General features: G+C 38.3%; 1 protein-coding gene across 9 annotated transcripts; it reads right to left on the reverse strand.

Annotated features, from left to right (window-relative positions):
* Positions 1-1,758: 1,758 nt before the first annotated feature.
* Positions 1,759-23,843, reverse strand: ABC1 (ABC transporter 1). Of its 9 annotated transcripts, none has more exons than XR_016049750.1 (8): positions 23,224-23,843; positions 9,352-9,574; positions 7,602-7,754; positions 7,285-7,443; positions 5,108-5,267; positions 3,904-4,013; positions 3,092-3,253; positions 1,759-2,350 (listed from the first exon to the last, which is right to left on the reverse strand). XR_016049750.1 is itself a non-coding variant. In XM_011623942.3 (8 exons), the coding sequence occupies exons 1-8, from the start codon at positions 23,736-23,738 to the stop codon at positions 1,946-1,948; spliced, it is 1,791 nt and encodes a 596-aa protein (XP_011622244.1). In that variant the 5' UTR covers positions 23,739-23,843; the 3' UTR covers positions 1,759-1,945. The 9 variants fall into 9 exon arrangements, 3 of the variants coding, with proteins under 3 accessions (XP_011622244.1, XP_006841526.1, XP_088714910.1); XR_016049751.1 differs by having other exon boundaries at positions 1,759-2,360; XM_011623942.3 differs by having other exon boundaries at positions 1,759-2,299; positions 3,092-3,208.

Raw genomic sequence — 23,843 nt, forward strand, 5'->3', positions numbered from 1 at the left:
CAAACCGAAAGCATGGGCCCAAGTGAATCAAATTTGACGACATTGCTCAAAAGTGCACGCTTTGAACATGAAAAGATAGGTGGCACGTGTGAAAGAGAATCTAAATTGGGTAGGGGCAATGGCTGCCAATACAAGTCAAAGGGGAAAAGTGGAGGCCCAATGTCACCTGCACCTGCACTACCTTCCACTTACAACCCATTCCCTCCATCTTCTTCTTCTTCTTCTTCTCTTTCCTTTTCGCATTGCCCCCTCCACTCCTTTTGTCATAACTGTCAACGCTTCATAACTGAAAGGAAATCAGAGCTCCAGAAAATTATTCAACACCGTACACCTATCCACGTAAGGATCATGAAGCAAGCAAACATGCCAAGTGTCCGAATCGTGATGAGATTAAGTCCGTGGCTGAACCCAAGAGGAGCACGTGTACAATTCAGTGAAGCTTACTCCCACTTTTTTCCTAATCTGCAAAGAGAGAGGAGTTCAGTCATATCTGAAACGCCACTGGAACACCATGCATTAACTATGGGGACCATGTCAACCCTCTCTCTCTTCTATCTCTCTCTCTCTCTCTCTCTTTGTGCAAGGCGTTAACCAGACCAATTAATATAGAGACGAAATACAAGTACACAAATGTATTCAACGGTTGTTTTAAGGAACCTGCCAAGTAATTCGCCTAAGCCGGCCCATGGCCTATGCAAGTTCCAAGAGCCAATTCGCCCAAGGTTGAAAGCTAAGAAAAATTCATAAAATTTATAAATTTTTTGAGAAATTTCCAATATAAGATTTAAAATCTATATTTTTATAAGATTTTTATGGTTTTTATGATGATTTAAAAACTTCCTTATTATACGGGCTAAGTTTTTTATTTTTTAATAATATTTCAACATATAAATCAAATTTTTAATAATCCATCTTTTATATAAGTTTTTGGAATTTTAAAAACATGTAATAATTTATATTATTTATTGATTTCAAATAATTTTTAATGCACTTTTTATATGTTTTTTAATTTTTAACATTTTTTGTTATTATACATGACTCAGTCGACTCGAACTTGGCCAAGTTACTCAGCTCGGGCCGAGGCCAAACTGAGCTTAACGACATTGCATTCAACATGTTTACATAAGGTTCAACTACCCTTTGAAAGAACACTCTGCACACCGAACCCCAATATATTTATCATTCATCGGCTAATTGCCAAAAGTACAGATTGGAAAAGAGAATTAGAAACTTTCTAATACTCATCCAAGAAAAAATCAGAATCTGAACAAAAAATCAGCAAGCCAACTCAGTCCGAATCAGCTTAGACCCAGGGTACCTGGTTCATGATGGCCTAAGAGAATCTCCTGGATTATTCAGAACTAGACGGTCCATTGCAGTGAAATCAGCATTTCAAGGCAATTCTCAAGTCCTGAGCAATTTTTCTTTTTCTCTTCATATTGTTTTCCTGCTTTTCATCATTTAAGCACGCTTTTAGGGCAAGCTGACTGACGCCCGCCGGACTGGCAAGTGCCCAGTCTGCATCTAGTTCCTGTTTTCTTAACACCAATGTGACTTGGTGAAAACCTTTCCAATGAGAATCAGTGAGACGCATACCTCAAATGGTACATACAATCATAAAAAAAACAGAGGATCACAGAAGTAAAAAACCAATATACGCTGATTCACACAACATAAATGCTATACATTCATAAAAAAAATTAAATGAAGTACCATTTCAAACTTCCAAATACAAAACAACTTAAAAGAAAGACTCACTTTTCACAAAAAGCCCAATTCCCAGATTTGTTTTTTTCTATTATTGCATAAATTATCTCAATTATTGTATAAATTATTATACAACATCATGGGCGCAAAGGAGAAGGCCTCCAACCAACAATGACAACCCATATTTTATTACAATTAAAAATTCAACAAAATTAAAAAGTTCATAGATTGTTTAAGATCAGGCAGTAGAGCTAATTAAAGCCTCGTCATGATCTCTGGTGCTATGGTCCAAAAACTCATAATTTTCATAAACTTCCATTACTAATTCCCTACAAGGAACCACTGCTCTGAGCTTAATGCAAGCAAGGAAGGCACCCGAGAGCTTGCGGTGAAGACTATACGCTTCATCAGGTGGTGGGGTTAATCTATGCTTAAGCATTGTGGCCCCAAGATTAGACATGCTTTGTGTGATCTTTGATGACCTAAAGTCGTAGCCACCAGGCTTAGAGAAGGGCAAGCCCACAATAAAAGCAGCCTGAACATGAGCATCGAGCATTATTTCTGACTCCTGCCCCGTGAGGAAACCGAGCCTCTGTGACATTTCAATCACAGCATATTTGTCAAAACTTGCGCATGCCATTACCTGCAAGTAGCTGTCCGCATTAGGGTCAAAATTCTCTCTCTCTCTCTCTCTCTCTCTCTCTCTCTCTCTCTCTCTCTCTCACACACACACACACACACACAAATGATCAATTGAATCAGAGATAATGCCAAACTTGGGAATGATAACACAAAAAACATCGATTTAGAAGAGTTCTGAAACTGCAAATCAAAAATTTCAACAGGAAAATTTGATTTCAGAAAACTGAGAGAAATTTGGTACTCAAATTTCACATTTTGTAGCTCAGCAAATTGTACAATGTCAATTCCATCAAAAGATTACCAAGTTTCAAACCCTTCCACTATGGTTGTCAACACAGTTGAAAACTCAAAACAAACAGCAATTTCAGGGTTTCTACAGTACAAAGGGTGTTTTGGCCATTGGAATTCCATTCAAAAATTCAAGCAACCAAACACCCACACATATGTAGTAATTGAAAACCATTTTGTGAGAAAATTCAAAAAACAATCTTTTCCAATATTATGAAATTTCTGTCAGCGATATTTGCAGAAGGCATGAGAGAAACTTACAAACTATTCCAAATTACAGTTTTCTTGTCGTTGCATTAAAACATAGTAGTACTCCAATAGCCTAACTGATTTTCATTTTTTTAAATTTTTGAATGACAATTATGATATAACATTCAACTAAGTTGACCTCCCATAAAACAATAAACAAACAAACTACCAACTGGAATTAAAGTGATGATATAAAGGAACTCACCATCCTCAGATAGTCATCAACAAAGCGGCGTGGGTACTCTCGGGTGGCCCCAAAGTCAATGAGATTAATCATTTTTGTGCTCTCATCATAAAGGAAATTGCTCCAGTTTGGATCAGTCTGTACAGCTCAACAATCCATACCAACTTCATAGGAATGTAGATTCTAAAAATAGAAATAAATAACCAATATTTCATGTGGGTGCGTGTTCGTAAAGTAGTGAAGTAGTTAAATATAACTTGCGTTCTTCTATATCATGACATCACAAGCATAGTGTGTAATGAATAGCTATCTGAAACATCAGCACGTACTTTCTGTAAAAGGGTTAAGTGGATATTTACATTTAGTTAGTCCTCATTTCTTGTTAATCTGGCTTTGGAGATGATTTTTCATATATCTGAAACATCAGTGCGTACTTTCTGAATAAGGGTTAAGCGGATATTTACATTCAGTTCGTTCTCATTTCATGTTAATCGGGTTTTGGAGATGATTTTTCATAAGATACAGTCCCTTCCAGGCAATATCTGGAAGCTAAGATAAGATTCTGGGGAAAGGTATTGGATTTAGCAAGGCAAATTCAAGGACTACTACTTCAGAAGCATCATGATTTATATAAATATACAAAATAAACTAGGTGCTTCAAGCTATTCTGTCAATACAACTTCAAAAGTTGTGCTCACAAAACTGCGAATCAAAACTTCAAAACTTCAAAACTATTCGGTAACAGGAATCATTAACATGCTCGGAACGCATCAGGACCTCCTAGAAACATGAACATCGTGAAATCACAAAGAAGGGGAACAACTAAAACAGACCTGCATAAAACGAAATACAAACAACTCGTTCAGGGTGAGCTCTAGCAATTTTTTGCCAACATAATTCCGAATCTCCTGATTTAGACCTGACACCTTGTCAATGGCAACTCCTATTGAAAACCAAAGCAAATATTACTGTGGTCACATAGTAGTCATATTTTGAGAACTACAACGCCATGGAATCATCACTGCCATAATTTTGACCATTCTCTATTGATCATGTTAAATGGCTGTAATAAAGCAAAGGTCATAAGCATATCATTTCCAAAAAGTGGACAGCTGATCAAAGCCAATAAGACAATTTTGAACATGAAAAATAATAGAGTAATCAAAACTTATTCTTTTAAATAACAAATAAGATGTTGGTCGCCGTTTCTTAGGTCTCTTTTGGGTGTGCAACTGCATGTTCACATGTATGTTATTTAATTCAAAATGCTCACAGGTCCCTTGCTCTCGAGTAAATCCATGACTGAACTAGTTTAGGAACATCTCACTAAGATAACTTTTAACATTAAAAAATAATGAGTAATCAAAATCTTATTCTTTTAAATAACAAATAAGATGATATCATCATTTCTTACATTTCTTTTGGGTGTGCAACTGCATGTTGACATTATGTTATTTAATTCAAAATGTTCAGAGACCCCATGCTTTCAAGTGAATCAGGGACTGAACCAGCTTGGGAACCTCTCTATGTTTAATGTTGAATACCAATACAAATTAATTAAAATCATTTACAAACATCACGCACATGCAGCTCTAGACATATACTGAACCCAACAAATGGATCAGATGCTAAATGGATCAAAATTATCCATATAAAAACTGAACAGTGGGAGCAAAAATCAGCTGATTAGTTCATTTCTAGTCTAGTTAATAAACCACAAGCAGATTGCCTGCTATGGATAGGAGACATTGGAAGGTCATGGACCCCAAACAAAATGAACAGATAATGGCTTAAATGTCATGCTTAAAAAAAAAATTTGAGAATATTGGTAAACAACTAAACATGACAATAGAAAGCATTATCTGTTACCAATTTTATTGAATGATACAATATCATGCACGAGTTACAGATTAACCTAAAAGACACTTCCAAGAGCCTCAGATGAAACAATTCAGCCAGCATATGGAAGCATATGAAGGCAAGAATTAAGCGTTTATTGTGGTCCTAAAGACATTCTTTGTGATGCATAATGATTACCTGGAACAAGTTCTGTTGTTAGTACCCTCTTGCTAGAAATATCTTCAATAACCATGGGAACATAAAAGCCTTCTGTATCAGATAAAAGTTCGCGAAAGTGTTTCTGGTTTGCTGCCTCCAGCTCATAGTTACACTCCCGAGACAATTCCTCTTTTGCAACCTGTAGGTTGTGATATTGACCAATCACCAACACTAATAAATCTCAATAGATTTTAAAATTAATGAATTTGGCGCAGAGCACAAAATGTAGAAGTGAACTAGTGACCACAATAGACAATACTTCCTGTTCCCATGTTCAGCAGCCACGAAATCAAATATCAAACCCTTTTCTTCTTTGATAATTAGTCAAATATCACATGCAGTGATAAAAACTCACCCTAGTCAACTTGCCTCTGGACCATGGAGAGTCTCATGGTTTTTCACATTACACGCCTGAGTCCAACAATTTTAGGGTGTTCTACCTCAGACTCTTCTTATTGAAACTTCGCTGAGTCGAGTCAGTATGACTCGGCCCCAGACCCTGGCGAGTCCCAAGCCAATATGACACTTAAACATTCATGTCACTTCTCAAAGTTCCCCTCAAGAAATTATAAATATACAATAACTTTATAAAGTTGGAGACGAGTGCAACAAGATGATAAACCATGTTGTTACCAACGTTATCAGAAGCGGACTGGACCACCCGGTTCAAACCGGGAACCGGTGTCATTTCCAGTTCGGTCCAGCACACAAACCTGGAAAAGGGAGAAAAGTTCTTCTTTAAAAAGAAAAAAGCTGCAGGGGTCTTCGGGTCTTACTAGACTTTAAAAAGGGCAAAAAATGGGAAAAAGATTATTTTATAAAAAATAGATTAACAGAGAGAAAGAAAGCATTATCCTCTCTCTCTCTCCCCCACCCCCGCCCCCCCTCACCAAGGGGATTATGGAGAGATTGCCAGCATCAATGCAGCAAGATTCTAGTGAGATTCAAGACAAGAATCAACACCAGACGAGTTTTTTTTTTATTTACTTTTACTTTAGCAAATGCAAAAATAAATGAAAAAATATTTTTTGCCTTCTTGGGTTTAGGAAATTTGGGTTTTAGAAATTTATTTATTTTCCCATTTTTGGTTGCAGTTTTGGGTTATCTTGAAGGGCTTTTACAATTGGTAAAAGCCCCTCAAAATGTAACAGAAAATGTAAAACAAATAAATAAATAAATATTTTTGGAGCTTTTTATTTTTACATTTTTGTTTTTAGTGTTGTATCTAGCAAGGCCTTTTACAATAAAAAATTGTAAAAGACCTCAAAAGGTAATCCAAAGATCCAAAAAAACAATTTTTTTGGAGCAATTTTTTTTTGTACTTTCAGTTTTAAAATTTTAACTTGCAAGAGCTTTTAAATTTTGAAAAAGAGATATAAAGAAATTAACGAAAAATGCAACACACACACACACCCACATATATATATATATATAGACAACCAGTCCTGTTCGGCCGGTCTTACTGGTCACCAGTCACCGGTCGGTACTAACATCGGTTGTTACAAAAGGCTCTGCAACTTGGTTTGTAATAGACAAACTTCAAGGGTCAGGTACAGCACTTGACCTCCCCATGCAAACTGTATCTTTTACTCTGGATCTCTTACTAGTAGACCGTGGCCTAGGGGACCTAAACTGGAATTTATTGAGAGTTACAAAGTGCCCTTAGTGGAGCATGAGTTCTATGGGCCCTCCCTTCCCCCTCCCTCCCTCCCCAATAGGCAGCGGTTTCAAAATGGCTACATCAATGAGCATGCCATCTCTTGGAGCAGCATGGCAAGTGGCAGGGACACGTTTAACAGCATGCATCCACAGAGAGAGAGAAAGAGAGAGAGAGAGAGAGAGAGAGAAGAGGGGGCAGGGAGGGGGGGTGCTATCCTGGGAGGAACCACCTGCTACAGAGGGAAGAGGAGTGTTGGGAGCACCAATGGTCTCTGGTCATTGTACGTGTGCAAGAGGAGAGAGGAGTGGGTGGTTGAGGCCAGTTGCAGCAAGGAGGTTTTATGTCCAAAGGATTTCATAGCAAACATGAGAAAAGGAAAGGACTAAACCAATGATACAGATGACAACATTTTTTTACACCTCCTGGTATGCTGGTTTCTAGACCAGTTGCATACCAGTTTTTTCTTGAAATAAATATGCAAAAACACAGTTATTACCTTCATAGCCCTGTCAAGAAAAAGTCCCCTTGGGATAAGATTTGTATAATCAAGAAGCCGTCTCACATTCTCAATATCACTTTCAATGCTATCAGCAACACCAGGGTACTGAATTTTCATTGCAACCTCCATATTGTTCTCTGTGACAGCTCGGTGAACCTAAGGAAAACTTGCATCTGCACTGTGAGATTGATATAGGAGCAACTAAATGCCATCTAAACTTATTTTTACAAAGATTAAATAAATTTGTCAGGGAAAGATCAATGATAAATATGTAAAGATGACAAATAAGCAAAAAGTTGACCACACAAAATCACCTGGCCAATACTAGCAGCAGCCATTGGCTCATAATCAAAACTCTTTAGCTTTGATGACCAATCGGGACCTAATTCACTGGCTAATACTTGGTCAAGCTGACTCCTTGGCATGACATCAGCACCTTGTCGAACAATGTCCAGTGCAGCCAAAATCTACATATTTGCAAGTGGTAATAAGAAATATGGGTGAAAAGACATCCAGAAAATCCAAAAAGAATAAGATGTCAAGAATAATATTTCGTAAGGGGTGACATCTCAAAGGCCTTCAGGAGAAAGAAGCATCTCCAACTGTTACTCAAGCACCATTATCGAGATCAATCAGCATTGTGAAATGTCTAACAACAAACTAATAAAACCATACACCATAGTTTCTACTTTCCAGTCAGAACAATCCCGCATTTTATCTTGTAAGGGACCAAGTTGTGTTTATATCCTCTCCTACCCTTTGAACATATAACATATTCAGACAACTTGCATGGAAACCTTCAGTGTCCCAACAACGAAAGACCATATAGCAATAAGAATACAAATACTGTGAATGATAGGATGGTATCCAAATTGTTTCATGTGCGGCACAGTATGTAGAAAACTACCATAGCAGCATTGCTCTTATAATACATCTATGTTCAGTACAGTAATTCTATGCCATTTAAGTTTGGTTACAGTAATACAGTACTACATCTATTGTTTTTTGACAATAGTAATACATCTATGTTCCTATGGTAAATCTTTATACAAAGCTACAATGAATGGTGCATTTTCAGAGGACATAATAAACTAGGCATAGATTATCTATTGGCTTGAGTAAACAACCAGCAAAAGTTTGATAATCCATTTCAGTAAAATCATAATCAACTGGATGCATCAAGTAATGATCTTCAACTCTGTAGCCCCTGCCATGCATTAAATCGTCCAAGGGAATGTACGGAAAGTGGATGCAAAAATTACCATTGTGTTAAGTCATGTATAAAATCACATTACTAGAAACTAGAAAGGATAACCTAATGAGCTAATAAGTACAGATTCCAATTTGATTTGTGAACTATCAACAAAAAACTACTTTCGAACAAACTTTAACATAAAAAGTAGTCTGCCAGAGATTGGAAGTTTTCATAGTTTTCAAAAGTTAATTACATTTCCCAAAACCATTAAATGCCATGGTGTATTTCATAGTTTTTGAAAGTCAGTTACGTCTTATAAATTCCCAAAAGCATGAAATGCCATGGTGTATCTTGTGGACTGGCATTATTACATCAACATCATCCAACAAAATGTGTACCTATTTGATGATACACATCTCAAGTATTGAGGTGCACACCACAAATATGCCAATGCGATCCATCACCATTTACCATGTTTCCACCAGGAAAAAAAAAGAAAAGAACATAGGAAGTATCAAGACCAAAAGCAGGTATCAATGTGAAACGGTTAACATGCTGGCACTATGGCCTAAAACATGTCCCCAAGCAACCAGTAACACAAAAACAGATATAAGCAATCAGGTTGACCAAAATTAGAATTTTTTTTTCTTTTTTAGTTCAAGTGTGATCATTTAGAGTACAACTTCAGCAGCATCACACTATAACAATCAAAACAAAATCTCATCATATGTTTGTGTTTTGTAAATTTTTTTGAACTATTACATTTCCTTGTAGAGAATAGAATGTGTTCTTCACATACTAGCATAACACTAACAAAGTCAAATAGAGAAGAGAAGCAATATAAATAAGGAACACAGAGATTAGTATACCGGAGCTGGTACTAAGGTTTCATCTTGAATGCTCAACATCTGCCCAAGTTTGAGTGCTGCTCCACGCATTCTACACAAAGCAAGGGCCAAACGTTCCGCATTTTGTTCAGACAGGAGAGGAGAGGGGGGACTTTGCCCTTGTGAATTTGATGTTCCAAAGACGAGTCTCTTTGCAGATTCTTGTATTGTACCCCATGCAAGTCCTGCCCCCAGTCCAGCAAACCTTCAGTAGTTACAAAAACATATTTATATATTAAAAGGAACTCCAAGACAGAACAAGATATTTTCTCACGTCACAAAAAAGAAATACTGCGTTGAGGACATACAGTTTGTCACTACAAACTAAAGTTTGAAGCAGTAGAATAATCCAATACAGATGTTTTCAGCAAATATAACTCTCAATTGCCTTTAAGATATTCCATTAAGTTGGAGTACAACTTACATGTCAGTACTTCATTTACATAAGAATTCATGGATCATACTCGTTTTAAATATTAAGTAATTGAATTTATTCATTATTGATTGCCATCCTATAGCACACCTCCATTCAAACGAGTATGATCCATGAATTCTTATGCAAATGACAATAACTATAACAATTTGGCATATGAAATAGGTAGAACAATTGTCAACCCAAGATTAGTACCTATTGCCTAACTAGGTTAGCCTGTAAATAACTTTGCCTAATTTATTTTTGCAGAAAGCACCACTTTCTTTGAGGAATTTGAAAGATCCTGGCACAACAACAAAAAAGTCAACAACCACACATAACTATCTGACAAATTTACAAAGGGCCATTAAAAAAGAATACTATTTTGGTGATAGGAAACCAGAAACACATTCAAGGATTTTAAAACTGTGATGTTGCTTTTCCAAAAACACAAAGGATACGCAACAAAGTAGCCTACTTTGGTGTGTACTGGTTATTACGAACCACAGTGTAAAACATTGAGAAATGAATCGAACTCAAATTAAGTATTCACAATTTGATCTCAAGATATAATATAATTTAGTAAGACCTCCCTTTATGCAACAGTACCTAGAGTAAGGCAGGAATTCTTATAGAAATTAGAGTATTCTTTGTAGAGTAGCAAATTAGATTATATACATATTAAAATAAAACCAACTAATGTTCACTCACTCAGCCATAACATCAAGTCAGATACTCAGAAAATCAAATCTCAAACAGAAGCAAAGTTCTAAATGTCAAACCATGTTGAGCTAATCCACAGGTAATACTCAAGAAGAGTAAGCTCAGTGATCAGTAAGTGCATTTCCCAAGCCATTGTATGACCCCACCCTCTACCTCAACCCAACAGGATCAGCTCTTTGCGTTAATAGGATCAAGATAGCACGCTACCTACCCATCCTTCCAGTCGATTCCAAATCTGCCGTTGTTTCATGATAACATGTCATTTTCTATTAAATGACAACCAATACTACATCTTCTTCCATTTGTCCTCCACCTTAAAATATAAGAAGCCAAACACCCTTGACACTACCCTCACCTTACCTCAGCTCCCATCAAAGAACACCATCTGAGGCCACTGCCACTCCCACTACCAGCAACATTTAAAACTCAGGCCCTTAAGTTCAAACCATTGGAAGCACTCCCAAGAACACCCTCCATCCTATATTGACACATAACTCCAATAATCTGTCGTTCCATCATCCCCAACCCTCACATTTTCTGCAAAGGCCAAACCTCAAGGAACCCTCCATGATCAAGAATTAGAGACTGTCTTGTACCCATCTACCAAACAATACACCCCACTTTTGTTGCTTCTTTCGCCTCATTGGATCGACCCTCCAACCCTGCATGCTTGTTAAGCCCCAGTCAAATTCAATGATCTTTAATGGATGCCAACACAACCACAGAGAACATCGAGAAATTTGAATCTTATGGAACATATGGAGATAACTCTATAAGGATGAACACTTTCCCTAGAATGCATATGCTAAGGGTGCAAAGGAAAAACCTGTTGGATTTGAAGTCCACCCCTTGTGGGTGCAAGGACCTCCATGGAATTTTTAATATTCTTAGTGGTTAAAAGAGAGAAGCGAATCCATGGTATTGTCAAACTTGTTCATGGTAGAGAGAAAGAAAAGGGAATCCTATGTTGTATGGATTTTAGTGACAACGAGGGATCAGCATTGAGCCCATACCTCTTTGTCTTAGTTATGGACAACTTAACTGGGCACTGTCAAGATCAGGTACCGTGGTGTATGTTGTTCGCGGATGACAATCTTGATCAATAAGACCCAAAACGGTGTCAACACAAAGTTAAAACTTTGGAGGGATGCTATAGAATTTAAAGGTTTTAAAATTAGCAAGACTAAGACAGAGTATATAGAATACAAGTTTAGTAATAACAAAAGTAGTGATGAGGAAGTAGTTAAGATTGACGGCCAAAAAATACCAAAAAGACTGCACTTTCAATATCTTGGGTCGATAATCCAGTAAAGTTGAGAGATTGAGGAAGATGTCGCACATAAAATTAGAGCTCGGTGCATGCTGTGGAGATGTGCAACCGGTGTTTTATGTGGTCGCCGCATACCAATGAAACTGAAGGGCAGGTTCTATAGGACAACTGTGAGACCAGCTTTACTTTATGTCGCAGAATGTTTGGGCAGTCAAGATACAACATGCCCATAGAATGAGTGTAGCTGAGATGAGGATATTGAGATGGATGAGTGGCAAACAAGAAGAGATAGAATTCGAAATAAATACATTTGAGAGAATTTAAGTGTGGCACCAATAGGCAATAAGATGAGAGAAAGTAGACTTAGGTGAGAACGTGCATGTTAGTTCAAATGGAAGGCTAAAAAAGGGCAAAGGGTAGGCCCAAAAGGACATGATTGGAAGTAGAGAAAAAAAGTATAAGAACTTATGGCCTCACTAAGGGCCCTTAATAAGCAGAATGGCGAATCAAGATTTGTGTAGCTGACCCCAATTAGTTGGGAAAAGACTTTGATGATGATGATAATATTATTATGGATTTCTAATTGACGATAAAGTTGGCTAGAGGGAATTATCCAAAATGAGAAGGCAACAACTCTTATGAATAAGATTCTCTCATGGGGCACTCCTATATAATAGGGTCAAGTGAGAGGAAAAAGTAGAAAACTATCATGGGATTTTTGTGCTTTTCAAAAAGATTTTCTCTCTATACTTGAAGCCGTCCCTTTTGTCTCCTCATAATTTTCTCTCTCTAGAAACCCTAGGAGAGGAAAACCCATATTAGTGATTCAAGAACTCTCAAGCCTTCAAAGGCTCAGGATTTGCACTATGTATTCTATATTTTTAGTTCTCATAATATAAAATCAGACTGAGGTTGCGAGCATCAAACTCCAGACGTGGAGGAGCCGCACGCAAAAAGAAGAGAAAGATTGCAAATTGCATCAATAGCAAAAGGGAAATTGGATTCGAAAAAGATAAGTAACCTCTATTCAATCCTTATGTTTTTGGTTTTCGCCATGTTGGGATTCGCCCAATGAATCCAACATTGGCATCAAAGCCCTTTTGATGGAGATTCTCCTTTCGAATCTAATAGCCCATGTGGTTGGTATGCATAGAAAAGAAAAAAAAAAAAGCCTATTTTATTGAGAGTTTTTTGGCCTATTTTTCAGTTTTTTTGGGGGCTTCAGTAAAAATTGGCCTTTTCGAGCATGGTATGGACCGTGGAGGAGTTGGGGGATGCACGGCGCAAAACACACACAAAACAGGTATAAAACAGGCCTTGGGCATGTGTAGGTGCATCCTACACTGCGTGGTCCCTTGTTGTAGTCCCCTAGGTGCACCTGCTGGACCGCTAACCTTTTATTCTTTCGTCTAGCACGACCAAAACTCTCCAATGATCCCGCAGACCACCTCAAGGAGGTGGTCCCGTAGGGCCACATAAAGTAGTGGTCTAGCATGTACTAACACGTGTGAGGGCCACACATGTGCACTGACACATGTGGGTCCATACTTGCGTGGTCACAAATGTGACCGCATGTGCAGTGCTCCGTGAGGCTGCACAGCTCTACTTTGTGGTTGCAACCGCACTCTTTTTTTGTGTGGTTGGAGCTGCACATTTTTTGCGTTCAGTTGTGGCAGCACGGTGGTTATGTGCTGCCATAGTTGTATGGTAGTGTATGCAGCCGCGACTGCATGCATTTTAAGTCCGACAGCAACTGCATGATGAATGTTTGTGGTTGTGGCTTCACAGTGACTACATGCAGCCTCAACTTAAAGTGACCTTGTGCAACCTCATTGTTGGGCCCGAAACTCCCAGAGGGCATAACTTTGTTGAAAAGTCAGTTTTAGACATATAATATATGTTTTTGCGGCAGCTCGTGAAGTAAAACGCAACCATCAGGTCCCATCTGCAAATTACACTTCTATAACCCTTGTTTTGACCCAAAAAGTTTCGGATTTACTTTTTTTTACGCCCATTATATGCCATCTATACCAATAATGTGTAGGCACTCTAATTGTGTGTCACTTTGGACAATGACTATAATTAGTTGGGGCCAAATACTGGGATTTTATATCTAGGATGCAAAGAGCCAAAGACTCACTTGATGACAAGGATCAAAAATTCTTAATCCTAATCATTGTTTTAAAATGTGGGCGCATCATGCAGTATGCGCCAAGAAACGCATTGCAAAACAGCGCATATGCGCTTTCGTGCGGATGCCCCACATCCCATCGCATATGTGCTGCATCAGCATGACGAAAAAAAAAAAAAACCCTCAAAAAGGGTATTTAGGTAAATCCCCCTCCCCCCCCCCAAAAAAAAAGGGGGGGGGGGGGGGGGTGAAGGGTTCGGAGGGGTACGCAACCACCCAGAACAGCAAAAACAGCCACTTTCATGTCATCAAATCGATTAAAAAAAAACATAATGGCAGAAAGTTTTTTTGATGTTGAGCTAGCCGCAGGGGCTAATGAAGACGTATGGCCTAACACTAGAACAAAAAGAGTAAAAGCTCGGTCCAATCACATGTCCATTTCAGAGGACAAGGACGAGCATGAGGCCGACTTTGAGGAGACCGAGGAAGAAGAAGAATATGTGGAGGCCTCCAAGTATGTTATTGATGATGATGGTGCATATGGAGACTCTCTAGATAACTAGTCTAATAAAGATTTGAGATTTAGACTTAAGAAATGATGATGATTGTCTTTACCAGTGGTTTAAAAAACGGATCAGTGCCTCGACTCGAGCACTCCAAAAGCCATCCAAATCGGTGAATCGACGATCCGGATCGGGAATCATTTGACTCGGTTGGATTAAGCTTTAAAAAAATCCAAAAAAATTATTCAAATTCATTATAAATGTTATCTTTTAGAAATCCAATAAGAAACGAGGGTACTACATTTTTAACTTTCATTTTTTTCATCAATTTGTGAATATTGAGACGTTCTTTCCCTATATAAACTTATGTTAACCATTAAATTTACATCACACAAAAGAAAATCATAGAATTATCAGTGATAAAGTATACCAATCATACATAGGCTACAATAAAGGGTAGACTAAAACGATGAAAAAATGGCCACTAAAATCTCGAATTGGTGGAAAACCCAAATTCGCAAAAAAAACCCAAATTATTAAAACCTAATTATAATCCAAAATTATTACAACCTAACTAACTATAATATTATATACTGAAATTAAAATTGTTGGTTAACATTTTATAATTATTTTATTATACAAACAATAACAAATCCAAAATATTTTATAATATCATCTAATTTAAAATGTATTATTGACAACTGTAAGAAAAATAGTACATTACATGATTTATAATGCAAAAGTTAATAAATAAATAAAAATTTGGTTATCAATATAGAAATTATTTGAATGCGTATCAATTTTCGAAATAACACTTCAATTTTTTAAAATTTTAATTTTTTAGATTCTAGAATAAATTTAGTAAAAAAGATTGTTAATAGAAAGATAGAATTTCAAATGGAACATTATTTTCAAAACAACACTTCAATTTTTCAAAATTTAATTTTTTAGATTCTAGAATAAATTTAGTAAAAAAGATTGATAATAGAAAGATAGAATTTCAAATGGAATAATTTTTTTTTTAACAGCATTATTTTCTGCTTATTTTTTATATTTTTTACAACAAAAATAAAATAATGTATACAAAAACAAAATAATGTAGAGCGCCCGAGCTGGGGTTCGAACCTGAGGCGTCCTTCAACAAAGAAGAAGCAATAACCATAAGGCCACGCTGTGGCAAGTGTAATAGCTTTACATATTAATAATAGTTATTCAATGTCTATTTTAATTTAATGAACCTTGTGGGAATTATCCCACATCCAAGAACGAGTATAAAAGTGTATGATATAAATAGTTTTGTTGTGCTTTGTTATATGCACGCGTGAAAACGCGAGGCTACGATGCTGTGGGGTTGAAGGCTTGCCACGTGTGACTACGTTTTGAGGCTTGCCATGTGTGACTGAGAACAGGAGAGAACCGGTAAAAAGTGATGTCATGTGACCGGTTCTCCCCGGTTTGTGACGTTTATAGGCGGTTTATGGTTCAGAACCGGCGGTTTTGATCTAGAACCGGGCGACTCCCGATTTTGCGATGTAATCCGCACGGGGTTACCAATTCCCGTGCCGACTCTGGCGAGTCCGTTGCGACTCGCCGATTTTAGACCATTGGTCTTGACTATTGAACTCTTCAATCTTCATTGACCTTTTGTTTTGTAGCTTTAAAGTTTGCAGTTGTGAAATTGTGGTATGGTTTTTGAATGTTTATGAGCTATGATAATATGATGTCTTCTAAATTCTATTGTCGTCTATAAAGTTAGTTTCTAGTTCTACTTTCTAGTTTCTTCTATGATCTATCACGGGATAGTGGATATAGAATCTCCGACAATTGATACTTTTGGAATTAATGAATAAATTAAATACCTACTATCACATAAATCACCTCCATATTTTTTTCCATGTATTAACCTATTTTTTCAGATTTTTTAGAATTGTTTTATATTTATTGACCACATCAGGGTGATGCACCCCCATCGAGCCGCATCCCCCCCCCCCTCCCCCTCCCCCTCCCCCTCAACTACATCGGGACCGCATCCCACATTTTAAAACATTGCTCCCAATTTCAACTCACTAGCCCTGACCCCTTGTGGCTATGCGAAATTCTCACTTCAGGTTACCTTGGAAGTATGATTGTTTTGATTCTTAAAGATTCAAGAGATTTCAAGGAACAATGATATGTGTAGGGCTAGCAACAAGTTGGGCCAGGGCCCAGCAGGAACCTACTCAGCCCTGACTACGCCAAAGAGGCCTTAGCCCAAGCCTGCCCGGCCTTGAAGGAGCCAAAGAGGCCTTGGCCCAAGCCTGCCCAGCCTTGAAGGAGCCAAAGAGGCCTTGGCCCTGGCCCAGGCCCAGGCCCAGCCCTAGCCCTCTCAATTCCCGGCCAAGCCGAGCTAGAAAAATTAAAAATAATAATAAAAGGGAAAGTAAATAAAAATGAGGGCCACCGTGGTGGCCCAGCTAGGCCCTATTTTTTTGGGTCAAGTTCGAGCCACCTGGCCCATTGCCACCCTTACATATGTGTGAAGCGAACCAACTACATATCCATGTAATTTACTATGGTTTTTCTTTTTCTTTATTCAGAAACATAAACTGTTAGTGCATCGAGAGGATTTTTGTCAACTTTGGCTCGACCTACACCAGGCGAGTACCCCAGATTGCCGCGGGCGAGTCTGGTATCCTGTGTGACCACACCCTTCATAGAGGAAGGGACCCACGGCAGAGAGTAGGAATGTAAGGGGACAAACTACTAGTGCAACGAGAAGATTTTTTATTGCCGACATCCTTAGAGGGGAAATGTTAGACAGCAGAAATTTTGATATGTACTTTCACTACCCGCTTGATAAGCAAGAAGTATTGGAAAACCTAACCATCAGCATGAACCCACCACCCACCCCTCCCCAACACAGAAACTAAACATAGAGTTGTTAAGCTCTAGTCACTTCGTCATCCCGGGGAACCAAATAGATATATTGATGATGCATATTAAGAGAGTCACTAATCTCAACATCTGGGGGTAAAGGAAAGGCATTGCTCTGTGAGTGATAGTAGTGTTGCCATGCTTGCCAAGTTGGGTGGGCTCAAGGTTAGTAACAACCCTGGGGTAGACTTAATGGAAACACATGCCCAATAGGAAAGAGGAAATTGAGGTTAAGGGTGCCAAGGGCGGATAGAGGCGAGGTAAGCAACGCACTTCATACAAAAAAGTCAGCCTTGACCTACTATAATTACAGGAAAGACTAGCAACTTCACTCGTGAATGCACTGAGTTGAAGGTGGCAATAAGCATTTAAGACATTGACTATGTTATTGTATGCATAGGTTGTTGGGTGCTCATTCACTTTCCATTGGTTAGATTGTGGATTTGGGAGCATCATAACACATAGCAAGGGAGGTAGATGAGTGTGTTCAGCTTCTCATGTTCCAATGGGACACATGGCACTTGATAGGGAACACCACCACCAAGGATGAGACCGGTATAGGGTCCTCTAAATCATTGTCTAGTCCCAAATTAATACCATGTTGCTTCATTATATGCTCTATGCTCATAGGATGAGAGGGAGCTCACTCTTAGTGGATAGACCCTATTCAATAGGACATTCAGTTTGTTTCTTAAGGGATTAGTATTTAGAAAAACCTTATGTATGATTACTTGCTTCAATGAGCTTTCTCATAAATGGATTGCTAACCAAAGTGAACCTACCCATTTCTAAACTTGTTCAATGATGTTATATGCTAGAAAACCCCTTTATAAGATACAGAGATCATTAAAACCATTAAATATTGTTTGGACATATGTGGTCCCTTGGATGTGAGGCCCTTGACAAATCCCAAAACGAATGCTTGTGCCATCAATAAATATACTTAATCTCACTTGAATTAGAGGCGAGTTGATGCTTCAATAGATTTAAATTGGAAATCGAAAACCAATCAAGGAAGATAATTATGGTACTCACAATTGACAAGGGGTGGACGTACACATCTAAATTGTCTGGGACAATTCTCTCAGGACCATTGGATTCCTCAGCAGGAAGAGATGTCCCATACCCCGTAGCACTATGGTATTGCAAAGAGATGGAATCATACCCTATAGGCTATAGGGCATGGTGAGCTCCATGACAACATAGGCAACTATTTGCGTGAGCTCGAGGGAGATGCTCTATTGACTACTGTGTGCATCTTGAATAGAGTGTCTTCAAGAGATGTGTCTAAAACCCACTTAAGAATTTATGGACCAGTAAGAAACCTAGATATGTGTCTAAAATCCACTTAAGAATATAATCCCACTTGTAGGATAGTAGTAGACTCCATAACCGAGCCTATAACTTGAGAGAAGTGTAAGGCTCAAGGGATTGGGAGCTAGGAGTCCCTAATTGGTTTTTTGTACCATCATCATTGTCTGACTCTTGTGTACATGGATGTTGTTTTTGGATTGACTTTTACCATTTATTTGAGAGGTTTATGGTAGTGCAGTTGGTTCGATGCACATACACATCTTTGATTGCACATTTACACTTGGGTAATAAGACACATGTTCATTGTGAGACAATAATCAGCTGGATTGGTCCGCTTTTTCGCACAACTTTGACACCTTCAATGCATGGGAAATTGGAGGATGAGACACATGGGGTGTGTATCACCTCGATAAGAGATTGAGATGAGATTCCATGATAAGGAAACGACATGATCTATTTGGGTTTCCACTAGATCATGTAGCATGTATGATAGCCAGGTGTGAGCATCGGAAATGTTCAAGAATGTCTCTTTGGTGAAACCCTGGGCACATTATATGTGACAAGATGCATATCTGTGACCAAACTAAGACCTGCATGTGTTCGACATAAATTCCAGTATTGATTATCATTTACACTATGGCATGTCTGACTCACACCACAAGTTCTTAGCGAAACCGCCATTACTTTATAAGGAGTGTATAGGATGATCCTTGTTCCCTATTATGCCATGCAAGAAATAGCCGGTCACACAGTGACCTGAATGTCCTTATAGACCCGGAGACTATAGTAGGAAGTAGAGGCTGGATGTCACTACTCTAGTGTGCCACCCCCATGGTCATGTATGATTAGGAAAGCAGTCAAGTCAAGGCCGAATAATGGTAGGGGTAGGGGAAGACCATTGGCATCACACCATAGTTGGCGCCTAGATAACTAGTGCATGACATGAAACTCATCAACTGTACAGCAATCATAAAAGTTTTACCGAGAATGTTCTCTTGAAAATGTTTTCCACAAACTATAAATATAATACAATATATTATTTGCAAATGAATTTCTCGGCTTCCATGATAACAATGTTTTGATGGATGAGCTGGACAATTGTGCACAAAAGTGTTGAGTAGTCTCCTGAGCATAGATAGCTAAAAGGGGATCAGTTCAAATACTCAATCTGGTGCAACCAAGTGTGTATAGAGCAAGCTAGAGCAGTTTTGAATAAGAGAGAAGAGATGTTCCACGTTTGTCTGATGGACACTAATGTGGTTCTCTCTGCAGAGATGCATTACTCCTTAAGATCTCACAATGTGTTTCTTAGTGGAATATAAGAGAGTCCTTGTACTTGATGTATCGCAAGATGATGACGATGGAGCATAACATCTTTCTGTATGCCCATTGCAGGATGAGTGGGAGATATTAGATTTGGAAGCCGCCCCTCGTGGGTGTAGGGACCTCCATGAAATTTTTAATATTCTTAAAGGTAAATAAGGAGAACGTCCATGGTGTTGTTGGACCTGTACATGGTAGAAAGAGAGGAAAAGGGAATTATATGTGACAATGACATGGATTTCCAATTGAGGATAAAGTTAGTTTGAGATAATATTATCCAAAATAAGAAAGAATTATATGTGATAATGATATGGATTTCCAATTGAGGATAAAGGTCACGGTAGAGAGAGAAGAAAAGGGAATTCTATGTGATAATGATATGGATTTCCAATTGAGGATAAAGTTGGTTTGAGAGAATATTATCCAAAATAAGAAAGAAATCTTTTTTTTTATAGGATTCCCTCATGGGACAGTCTTATATAAAAGGGTCAAGGGACAGAAAAAGTAGAGAATTCTCATGAGATTTACGTGCCTCTCAAAAAGAGTTTCTCTCTTTACACTAAATCCTCCCGCTCTCTCTCCTAGTTCTCTCTCTCTAGAAACCCTAGGATAAGAAAACTCAAATTGGTCATTCAAGAACTTTCAGGCCTTCCGTCAAAGGCTCGGGATTTGCACCGTGTATACTATACTTTTAGTTCTCGTAATTAGAAGTCAACCTAAGGTTACGGGCATCGAACTCTCGACCCAGAGGAGCTACACTTGAAAGGAAGAGAAAAATCACAACAACCGCAAAAGGGAAATTGGATTACAAAATGGTACATAATCTCTATCTGATCCTTATCGTTTAGAGTGAAAATCTAGTAAGAAAATTTTCATGTCCTCCTGTTTTTTACTCTAAACTTAATCAAGTTAACATGAGTTTAGAATAGGGGGTTCTATCAAATTATAATCTACCGGTGGATCAACCTCAAAGCGAGACGAATCCCTCTGCAGATTACGGTTATCGACTGGGCCAGCTGATCATGTGCACCAAAAATCAAACTAAATAGAATGAAATGATAAAATAAAATAAAATAAATAATTACAATAATTAAGTTGAAAGAAGAGTGTCAGGCCTACTAGCAAGGCACCAAGAGTTGGTACCAAGATTAGACCGCTCGAATATGGTCACCTTCTCCTTCTTTGGGAAGTTAGTCAAGATCACCTTTAACTTACGATGTAGGGTAAATGAAATCATAAGGCTATATTCCCCGGGGAATTAGGCTCCAAGTTCCTTTTAGTTTAATTTGGTCCTTCATGACTAGAATAGGTCCGTCTGTTTTTAATGCTGAAGCTAAGATCAAAGCTAAGGTCTATGGGGTTTGGAACTTTGTCTCAAGGGGTTTTAGCTGACTAAAGGGGTTCCACCCGAGAGCCATGTCAAGTGTGCCTATCTATAGGCATATGCTCCTCACCATAGTGTCAAGCATATGTGGCATGATTTAGACCATCTAGGCTGCGTAACATGGTATGCACTGTTAAGCACAGGCACATGGAATCGCTAAAATTGAACAACCTATTTTCCATGGGCTGATTTCTGGTGATTTGGTCTGATTTTTGCGTATTTTCGAATCGGGATTCAATTTTCTCGTTCAACTCTCGCTTATGTGCCCAATCTTAACCCTTTTAAGGAGGATTTGAAGATTTTCAAATATTTTTCCATGCTCTTTAAGGAGTACAGACCATGATTGAGGGCATCCTAAGGTGTACAAAGCTAGTGTGGTCCCTAGAATTATTTCCTAAGGTTTTAGGGATTGATTACATTTGTTATAAGGGTTCAACTGGGGTTAAGTGCAGGTTTAGGACTAAGAGGCCATTTTAAGAATTTGGTGTCTACACTTATGCTTTTGTGTTTCCCCAACATCAGGATTCGATGAGTCCAACAAAATCCAAAGTAACCCTCCAAGGTAGCATGCCTGGAAGCATGAGAAAAAGCAAAAGACACATGAAAATGGCGGAAAGTATGGCCCATTGATCATAATATGGCAAGAGATATAAGAATAGATGTCTTGTAAGAAAATCTTAAGAATGATCATCCCTATCCACCAGATTGCGGCCAAAAGGAACTTAGCGTTACCCTTGGCAGAGAGATTATGCCACTTAGCTCTGGTGATGGAATCCACTATGGCCATGAATGCTTCAGTCAAAAGCTTTTGTGGAATTTTGACCAGGAACATCAATGACAGCATTGTCTTAAAAAAAATTGCAAGTGTTTCTTCGGAACATGCCATTTTTCTACGATATATATGGGATGATAATTAAGGAACTCTACCTTGACAGTTTCAAATCATTGCAATGTCAAGGGGAAAAATCCATCACTATCCAGCATTCCTTCATAAGATGAAATGCTTTAAAATAAGTACAATCCATGTTCTATTTTTTATAATTAATGATTCTAAATACATGAAAAATGTAAAAGCCCGGGTTTATAATGGTAAGCCCACATAAACTAGCTAAGCATCCAGATGGTGATGAAGGGAAATAAAGCCACCAACAAAGATCCCGGGATGAGACTTTTACTCCATGATCAAACATTTGAACCCAGCTTGTGAAATCCCACGACCACGTCTCCGAATTTGTTTGTATTCTGTGTATGTGTTGCTCAAAACAACATCATCTTCTCCAAAATATCCCACTACCATTTGCCTCAGTTTCCATTTGACCCCTCATTGTCAACTCTACTTCCCTTTCCCCAAACCATTCTTACCCTTCTCTCCTTTCCAAACCCCACCTATCTATCATATTTTCCTTTTACTCTTCCAGTTCTGACTTTAACCTGCATTTCCCTTCAATTTCATCGGATACATTCTAAAACACCAACTAGTCAATCCGACTCCAATCCAAGGCTCCAAGCAAAACCTGTCATCTTCCAATTCCAAGAGAATACTACCAAATGATTCGTCTATATTTCAGAATGTGTTTACTGAAAATTTGAGCAATTCTATGGTGTAGCAATTATTTGATTAAATGAACAGGAAAAAATTCAAAGTTTCAAACATAAAAATGAACTGAAATTCAAATTCACTATCAACTACATCATTTAAAATTCCTAATGAAAACCATTGCAATTCAAATTGAAGTTAATAATTTGAGAACTAAAATCACAATCCACATATCGTTCATCTTCAATTTCCAACATCAAGAAATGGAAAAGCTCAAGCTGCAGTATAGACAACAAAAATAGCTATGAATCATATAATTTGTGTTCCAGTACATGATTACCCACCCGAGTGCTCTACTGAATGCTGTTGAAGGAACTCTTCTCTCTCTAGGTTTTCTCCTCTTTACAGGCAAGGCCTGCACTTGAGTATTTCCATCATCATTGCCCAAAATATCTTCAGTCCTCTGCTGTGAAGTATTGGAACGTCCAGAATCAACAGAAACCGAACCAGCATTGACCTCCTCAGAGATCGGGGCAGCTGCCTCTACCCTCCCATTTACAGTTTCATCCGATGAACTAAGCTTTTCTTCCTGATTTGTTCTCGAATTAGGGTTTTCAGAAGAGTCAGAGAAATAAACAACACTTTCCTTAGGTCCAGACAGAGAAATCTCTCGTTCCTTTCCTTTAGTTAATCCTGCTAGGTCAGTTGCAGAAACTAGGGCTTTCTTGAGAGAGGAGGCAACGAGTGTTTTAACGTCGCCATTCTTTACAGGTTCGTAGGCGTAAGAACGTTTCGCTAGCTCCTTGAGAACCAGAGATGCGCCATGGAGTAGCCTTTGAAGATCTTTAGATGAAGCCATGAATGTACTTCTGTTTTGTTTCCCTCCATTTATATGGAGCGAGAGCTCTGGTTTTTGGCCTCCATCTTTCTATATATCGTGCGTGGAGGGCTACCGACCATGCGA

The sequence above is a fragment of the Amborella trichopoda genome, chromosome 2, assembly GCF_054954075.1.
Source record: "Amborella trichopoda isolate Santa Cruz 75 chromosome 2, AtrichopodaSantaCruz75HAP2 v2.0, whole genome shotgun sequence".
Lineage (NCBI taxonomy): Eukaryota > Viridiplantae > Streptophyta > Magnoliopsida > Amborellales > Amborellaceae > Amborella > Amborella trichopoda.

Bases quoted from the DNA above. Each gene is read 5' to 3' on its own strand.
- ABC1 (XM_006841463.4), bottom strand. From the start codon at position 23,738: ATGGCTTCATCTAAAGATCTTCAAAGGCTACTCCATGGCGCATCTCTG. The intron at 7,444-7,601 runs GTGATTTTGTGT...AGTTTTCCTTAG, and splicing joins CTGCTGCTAGTATTGGCCAG to GTTCACCGAGCTGTCACAGA. The intron at 2,351-3,091 runs GTGAGTTCCTTT...AGCTACTTGCAG, and splicing joins TTGATGACTATCTGAGGATG to GTAATGGCATGCGCAAGTTT.